General features: G+C 67.1%; 1 protein-coding gene across 2 annotated transcripts; it reads right to left on the minus strand.

Annotated features, from left to right (window-relative positions):
• Positions 1 to 1,491: 1,491 nt before the first annotated feature.
• UTP14A (UTP14A small subunit processome component) lies at positions 1,492 to 7,340 on the minus strand. Of its 2 annotated transcripts, XM_072877320.1 has the most exons (14): positions 7,208 to 7,340; positions 6,817 to 6,887; positions 6,514 to 6,578; positions 6,190 to 6,332; positions 5,870 to 6,025; positions 4,785 to 4,904; positions 4,608 to 4,702; positions 4,254 to 4,377; positions 4,086 to 4,163; positions 3,270 to 3,630; positions 2,725 to 3,104; positions 2,465 to 2,652; positions 2,293 to 2,392; positions 1,492 to 1,884 (listed from the first exon to the last, which is right to left on the minus strand). In XM_072877320.1, the coding sequence occupies exons 1-14, from the start codon at positions 7,265 to 7,267 to the stop codon at positions 1,612 to 1,614; spliced, it is 2,214 nt and encodes a 737-aa protein (XP_072733421.1). In that variant the 5' UTR covers positions 7,268 to 7,340; the 3' UTR covers positions 1,492 to 1,611. The 2 variants fall into 2 exon arrangements, with proteins under 2 accessions (XP_072733421.1, XP_072733420.1); XM_072877319.1 differs by having other exon boundaries at positions 2,725 to 3,630.
• Between the last annotated feature and the right edge of the window lie 643 nt (positions 7,341 to 7,983).

The following is a 7,983-nucleotide window of genomic DNA, read 5'->3' on the forward strand; positions in this document are numbered from 1 at the left end:
ACGGGGACAGCAGTGCCACAGGGATCGGGCTGGCCCCAGCAAACCGGGGCTGCGGGGGAGCCCAGGGCCGGCTGCGGGCAGGTGGAGGTGCAGGCAGGGGGGCTGCGCACGCCCCACGCCGAGCACTGCCTTCCCCTGGCTCCAGGGCACTTCGGCTTTTACTAAAACAGACAGGAGATCCCCCCTACTCCCCCGGGACATCCCCAGGGGCCGGGGGGTGAAGGTTTCCCACGGCTTTTGGGGCAGGCAGGGCAGAGGGAAGCTGGGCTGCGAGCTGGGGCCACCAGCCCAGCGAGGGGCTAGCTGCTGTCACGGCACGGAAATGCTCTCCGCTTCCTTTCCTTTTTTCTTTTCAGCCCAGAGTAAATTCACACAACACAACCACAACCCCACCCGCAGGTGAGCACTATCTGGCCACCCCAGGGTGCTGCACGAGCCAGCGACACCGGGGCCAGGTCCCTGGCAAGGTCACGGCCCTCGCCCCCCAGCACCCATCTTGCCCCCCGCTCCAGGAAGAGCGCCAGCACCCAGAGCAGAAGAGCCCTGGGTGGTTTTGGGGTGGGAAGCGGGGAGTCACAGGGCACCTGCTCTCAGGCCCATGGGTGCCTGCACCCCAGTCCCACAGGACCACCCCCCTTCCCTGGTACGGCCCGGCTGGAGGGCAGAAGGGCGACCGCGGCAGCCCCGGGGGACAGGCGGCAGCCCCAGGACCCCGCCTGGCCGCCTCCCCGGGCAGGCTGCAGTGCCAGCGCAGGAGACATGGTCCCTGGCGCACGGGACGCGTTTCCTGGGAACAGCAGCAGCTCCAGCTCCTTCGCTCGGGCTGGGGAGCGTTCCTCCGGCTGGCACGAGCGCAGCACACATGGGAAGAGAGGCCCGGAGGGCTCCCTGCCTGCTCCTCCTTCACCATGAGGCTCCGGCACAGCCCTCCGCTGAGTGCTGGCCTCACCGAGCACCGACCGTCACCCTCTGAGGGGTGGGGTGGGCAGGGAGGCTGGGCTGAGCGGCAGGAAGAGGCAGAGGCAGGCAGAAAGAGGCAGGGTGGCTCTGCGAGGGCAGCGCCAGCTCCCAGCATGTGCAGAACAGCAGCCCCCCCTCACAGAGCCGCCTTCCAGTTGATGGGGTTTGCCAGAGCTGGGCAGGAGTTACTGCAGAGCTGCAGGCGGACCTGAGGAGCGGTGCTCCGCAGCAGGCTGTAAGAAAGTCCCTTTAGCCAAGATGGAAAAAAAAATATATAAAAAAGTTGTATTATACATTAAAAAACGGGGGCATGAAAGACAAAAACAGAGGGCAGGGGAAACCCAGCCCAGCCCCGACGGCTGCTCCACACCCAGCCCCAAGCGGCACCTCCCGGGGCCGACCCGCAGCGAGCCGTTCATGTTACACCAGGCCAAAGCACCCTGCCCCGCGCGGGGCCCCAGGGACAGGCAGGAGGGCAGCAGCTGTCCCGGCCCCCGGGCGCTGCGAGGGCAGCCACGCAGACCGCACGGACAAGGCAGCCCAGGGGGTTTATTGCGGGGGAAGCGGTAGAAGGTACTGGACAGAACCAGGGGCCTCTCCCGGTTCCTCCGCCTGCTCCAGTCCGAGCACCAGAGAGAGACGGGTGCAGAGCTATCGTGCTCTCTTGCGTGGGCGGCGAAAGGGGTGCTCTTGCTGCTTGGGCACAATTTCTAGCGCCGGCCCGGCTCTGCCGCCGGCTGCGGTGGCCACGTCGGGGACATCCTCGGCAGAGATGGGCTGGATGATGTGGCCTGCTCGGGTGATGACGCGGGGGGCGGTCAGCTTCTGGAAGGCACGCTGCGTGTTCCACGTGGTGCCCACGGGCGTCCGGATGCTGTGCTCAAACTGCTGGTGCCTCTCAAAGGGGAAGGGCAGCTCGCTGACCTGCGGGGAAACGGCGCAGCGGGGTAACTCCCACAGCGACCCGGCTCAGCACCCAGGGGCTGCTTTCATCCCACGCTGCCGCCGATCCCCACTCGTCCAGGACCCGCTCACGCTCTGCGCTGCCGGTCCCCTGCCCCGCCGACCACCTCGCTCCAGCCCCTCTTCCAGCAGACGCCAGGAGGGCTGGCACAGCAGAGGCTGCCGTCAAGGGAGCAAACTCCTGCAAACTCCTCCTGCCTCCATCACCCTGCCGGCCTCTGGGTTGCCAAAGCTGGAAACGATGCGGCCGGGCAGGGATTACAGGCAGGGATCCAGGACGTTTTGGGAACGGGTCACAGGAAGGTTCTGGGCCAGCCTGGGTGCTGGAGCACCCGCTACTGCCACTCGCGGAGGCCGGGCGTCACCCACCTGATGTGCTGCCGCGTGGATGTTGCGCTGCTCGCTCAGGATGACGTGGGGCAAGCGCTGGTCCTTCCTGGGAGGCGCCGGGGGTGGCTTGAGCAGGAACCTGCCGGGCAAGCGAAGACGTCAGGCCCCAGTGCCGGGCCGAGGCACGTTGCTGCAGCTCTTCCACACTTACCGTTTTATTTTCTTGGTGCTGGGCTTCAGTCCCGTGCCTCCCCACTCGCCCCAGCCCGGCAGCACCAGGTTCACCGGCTGCGGCTTCGCAGCCTGCTCTGCCTTGCGCTTCTCCCGGCGGAAGTCAGCGACCACGTCGTCCCCGGCAAAGGCCTCTGTGATCACCCCTCTTTGGTCGAAGCCACCCTCCTGTGGGGAGAGGAGTCAGTCCCCTGCAGTCACCCGCGCCCTGGGACCACGGGGCAGGCCCGTCCCGCTCACCTCCTCCTCCACGACCACAGGCAGGCTGGGGCACTGAACCTCCTGGGACTTGCCAGCCAGCACGGCCTGCAGGCTAATGATCTTCTTCTTGGCTGGTGGTTTCTTGGCACGCGTGTCCCCCGCTTTGCCTTTCTCCTGCTGCTGCGCTCGCTTCTCCGCTCTTGCAGCTGCTGGCTTCTCCTGCTCTTCCACACGCTCCTCTGAGGCCAGAGCCTCGACGTCCTCCATCGTCCGCACCCGGCCCAGCTGCTCCGACAGCAGGATCTCCTCCTGGGCCCGGGGAGGCTGCTCGATCCCTAGGCTCGCCTGCTCCTCAGCACAGACGGGGTGGACGGGGCTGTCCCCCGGCAGTTCAGAAACTGCCTCCGTCTCATCAGCACCTACGCATTGAGGCAACAGGGGAGAAACAGTCACCCACGAGCAGGGAGGCAGAGAGCAGGATGGCTGTGTGAAACCGGGCAGAAAACAGCCCCTGCGACCCCCTTTTGTTTGCCCAGCGCTGCGGCACACCAGACCCGCGCTGCCCGGGGCTGCGAGCTCCTCACCTTGTCCCTCAGGGCTCCCTGCCCGCTGCTGCCGCGCGTGCCGTTTCTGCGCAAAGTCTTGCAGCAGAGCTTCCTCCTCTGACATCTCCTCCTCCTCCTCCATCTCCTCCTTGCTCTCCACAGCACCAGGCACCGCAACATCTCCGAGACCCTCCTGCACCTCAGGCTCCTCGGCTGGGCCGCTGGGCTTGCCCAGCATCCAGGGATTAGCTCCGCTGGCACCCGCAGGGATGGTAGGGACGGTCACCGACATGAGGTCCTCCTCAGGCGCATCACCTGGCTCCTCCTCAGGCAGCTCCACCCGCACCTTCTGCATCAACTCCTTGTTCTTGGCCAGCTGCTCCTGCATGGCCTTGCGGGCCTGGGAGGAGATCGAGATGTTTCTAATGCAGGCCAGAAATAACACGCCCACCTTCCTTGCCCCACCTCAGCTGCCTCCCCCTTCCCCAACCTGCGTCGGAGACCTTGTTGTGGCCTTTCAGTATATAACAAGGGCTTATAAGAAAGACGGAGGGAGACTTTTTACCAAGGCCTGTAGCGACAGGACAAGGGGCAATGGCTTTTAACTGAACGAGGATGGGTTTAGGTTGGACATAAAGAGGAAATCCTTTACGATGAGGGTGGTGAGACACGGGAGCAGGTTGCCCAGAGAAGCTGTGGATGCCCCATCCCTAGAAGTACTCAAGGTTAGGCTGGACGGGGCTTTGAGCAACCTGGTCTGGTGGAAGATGTCCCTGCCCATGGCAGAGGGGCTGGACTAGGTGGTCTCTGAAGGTCCCTCCCAACCCAAACCCTTCTGTGATTCTATGATCTCACCTCCAGGTCATACTTAGCCATAACGGCCCTGGAGCGGGCCCATTTTCCCTTGTTCTGGTGCTTAAGACTCATCCGCTCCTGGGGGGGGAGAGGAAGAGAAGCATCAGAAAGAGCACTCTCGTGAGCAGGGCCTTCCCAAGGGGCGGGGGAGAAGCGCGGAAGCAGCACCTGCATCCTGAGCTGCTCCAGCTCCTCCAACCTTGCCAAGGCGGCCTCAGGGTCTGACTTATGCAGCAGCTCAAACTCCTTTAAGGCCTTGCGTCTCTTGCTTCTTTTCAGCACGCGATGGTACCTGCAGCCCAAGGGTAGAGAGCTCAGGGTGCTGGGGAGGCCTTTGGGAACGCAGCGCTCTTTTGGGCAGGAGGCTGCCCGACACATTGCAGATCCCGGGGAGGAAGGGGGCTGCTCTGCCTTCCTCCACGTTTTGGCCATACCCACGCACCGGGCAGCGTCGGCTCCAGTGCCAAGGGCAGGACCCAGCCCTCTACCACCACACCGAGCCCAGCAACAGCAGAGCCTTACTTCTTGCTCTTGATCTTCTTCTCTCGACGAGCCTTGGCTTCGTAGTAGGACTGCACAACCCGAGCCTTCTGCAGCTCTGCCCGCCGCTGCCGGGCCTGCCAGGGAGCGCAGAGTGAGGGCAAGCGCCGAGGAAGAGGCCTCCAGAGCCAGGGCGTGGCAGGCGGGGAAAGCACTCACCTCCTCCAGGCTCATCGCCTGCAGCGAGGCCGTCTCCTCCGGCGTCAGGAGCGGGTCTGTGATGGGCTGCTGCGTCTTGTGGAGCAGCCCAAAGATCTCCTGCTCCAGGGGAGTTCGGGCCTGTTGGGACGGAACAGACACAGCAAGAGCACGATGATGAGAACTGCAAGAGCTGACGCTCACCCAGACGTCCCCATCCTTCCTGGTGCCCCGAGCAGGTCCACAGGAGGGCCCAGTGAAGCGTGTCCCCCTCCTCCCGGTGGCTGGGGTCACAGCCCTGCTCACGGGTCCCACACAACAGCCCGAGGCTCCCTGCGGGCCTGCCTCGGCGCCCTCCCAGCCCTCGCGCCAGGTTAGGGCAGGCAAAATTCCTCCCGGGGTAGAGAAATAGGCTCGCAGTCGACAGGCAATGCTGAGCAGGTAGCACCGGGCAAGAAGCACGCAGCAGAAGTTCCAGGCCACGCGGCACCACGTCCCGCCAAAACGGAAAGGGACCTTCGGGCAGATCGAGGCGAGTGCCGGGTACGTCGGGAGCTCGGCAGGGGCCGTCTCTCACCTGAGCATCTGGACAGCTGGGAGAGCTCTCGGAGATGACAGCGACTCTCCCGCCAGCAGCACAGCCCCCGCCGGAACTCGCACTCAAAACCAAAAGCATCCTTCTTTCATAATGAAGATTTACAGATGCGCCGGCTTTGGCAAACCAACCCCCCCTCTGCCTCAGCACAACTGGCCGAGGGCTACTAGCAGGCAGCTGGCTCAGCCCAGCGGCTGGGAAACGGCAGACTCAGCCCGTGTGTCTAGCGCTGAAAGGCTAAAGAGAGGAGAGGGGACAGAGCAGGCTCCAAACCCTCTGCTCACACCTTACCCGGCCTCTCCCAGCGAGCACTCACACACCTGCTTTGTACGAGGAACGCAGAAGACTTCCCTTTTCATTTTCCCAAGCTCAGCGTGCACCTGCCCAGAGCCTTGGCTACCAGCTGGGCCTTCCTCACACCTTCCTCGCTCCTCGCTTCCTCGCACAGCCAGGAGACATCGAGCTGCCCCAGCTGACCCCTGGGAGCTGTGTGACACCTGACAGCACCCACCTTCCATGCTGAAGCCACTTGCTCCAGGGGGACGACTGTAGCAATCTCCTGCTTCAGGGGGAAAACCAGCTGCTCCGCCCGTCGGTTCTGCAAAACCACCTGCTGCCATTTGCCCACGTCTTTAGAGGTCCTGACGTAGGCAGCTTCCCTCACGACCTGCAGGCAGGGGCGAGAAGGGAAAAGCCTGAGCAGAGAAGGGCTGACGTAAAGAACAAGAAAAGCCAGTCCGCGTCAGAGAGGAGCGGAGGGGCACGCAGGGGCTCGACTCTGCTGCCCATAAGGCCAGAACCTCCCTCTGCCGCCCGCACAGGCCCGCTCACCCGCTTCGCCTCCTCTTTGCTGAGCGGCAGCTCCACCGCCTTTTTCTGCTTCACTCTGGTCAGCTCTTTCTTCACGCTGCTCAGGGCAGATTTGGGACGGATGGGCTTCAGGAGCTCAGACAGAACCAGCTTCTCCCCAGCACCTACGCGAGGTCCCGCACGTCAGCGCGGGCGCAGCGCCCGAGCCAAGGGGCTGCAGCTGCATTCAGATCCAGGGATCCAAAGATCCAGGGAGACGCAGCACACCCCAAGCTGTTGGCTGCGGGCGGGCAGCGCTGTCCCAGTCAGACGGCGGAGCTCTGCCCAGCCTGCCGGCGATCTCACCTTTGGAGCTGACGTTGAACTCGGACACTTGCGCACTTGCCTCCGTACGCTCCGCCAGCTTCCGCCTGTGAGAAGAGAAAAGAAAATAACCCAAAAGGCTGCTCGCGTGCCCCCCACCTGCTTCTCCTCCAAACTGCTGCCCCGGCAGAGGCAGAAGAGCTGGTGCCAGCAGGAAAGGGAACCGAGCGCCCTCCCTCCCTCCCGCCCGCCCCCTCCCTCCCAAGGCGCTCCTGGGCAGCCCCGCAGAGGCAAGGGGCAGAACGGGGCCGAGCCCCGGGAGCCCCGCAGACGCCCTCCACTCACCGCTTCCGCCCGGAGAGGGAGCTGACCGCCTCCAGGAGCTGCTGGTGCCGCCTCTCGCCGTCCTCCTGCCCCTGGCACACGGCGGGCGCGGTCAGAGCCCGGCCCGGCCCCGGTCCCGGCCCAGCAGCCGCCCCGCCCGAGCGGGCGCGGAGCACGGCGGCGGGGATAGCCCCGGCCGACGCCACCGGGAGCGGCGTCGGCTCCCCGCTGCCCCGCCACCGCCCGGCCTCGCCCCGGGCCCCAGCCTGCGCCCGCCCGGGCCGCGGCGCCCCCGGCCAGGCCAGGCCGCGCTCCGCTGCGGCCGCCCCGGGACGCAGGGGACGGGGCAGCGCCCGGAGCTCCGCACGCAGCGGCGGCGGCTGCCGGGGGAGCGCAGCCCCGCTCCGCTCACCTCATCCTCGCCCTCGCTGGCGCTCACGGCCGCCTCCACGCCCAGCCAGTCCTCCGCCATCGCGCCGCACGCCGGGCCGGCCGGAAAGCGCCGCGCCGCTCCCGCGCGACCAGCCGGAAAGCGCGCCGCTTCCGCCCGGGCCGCCGCCGCCCGCCGCGCTTCCGCCCTCCCTGCCTGACGTCACGGTTGCCGTGGCAGCGCGGCCCGGCGGGCGGAGCGGGGGCCGCGCCCCGGCCCGGCCTCGCAGCGGGGAGCCCCGGGGGGGCGGCCCGGCCCGGCCCCCGCCTCGGCGCAGCCCGGCGCGACCGGGCTGTCGGAGCGAGCTTCCCCAGGCAGCTCCGCCCCGGGTGCCCGGGGAGCTCGGCCGGCCGCGGGGGCGGGAGGTCCGGCCCTCCCCGGGGCGCCGGCCGCGCTCCCGCCCGAGCCCGCGGGGACCTGCAGCGTCCCCGGAGCGCTGCCGGGCAGCGGGGCCAAAGCGGGGCCCCGGGCGTCTCCGAAAGGCCGGCCGCCGGGCAGAGCCCTCCCGCGGTGTCCCCCGAGAGCCTCCCTCCCGCGGCAGCCGGGCCCCCTGCCCCTTCGGCCCCGTCCGACGCCCGGCGTCCCGCGGTTCTGCCGTTTCCACTGGGGAACGCCGGGGGCCGGGGCCGGGGCCAGGCCTGCTCCCCCTCGCCTGCGGCTCCACCGCCCCGCTGCCCCCGGCCCCGCGCGTCCTTCCTCCGCCTCCGCCTGCGGGTGACGCCCCGGGCTGGGCGCGAAGGGGCTGCGGGGCCGGGGCT

Source organism: Ciconia boyciana, chromosome 12 (genome assembly GCF_034638445.1).
Source record: "Ciconia boyciana chromosome 12, ASM3463844v1, whole genome shotgun sequence".
NCBI classification, from domain to species: domain Eukaryota; kingdom Metazoa; phylum Chordata; class Aves; order Ciconiiformes; family Ciconiidae; genus Ciconia; species Ciconia boyciana.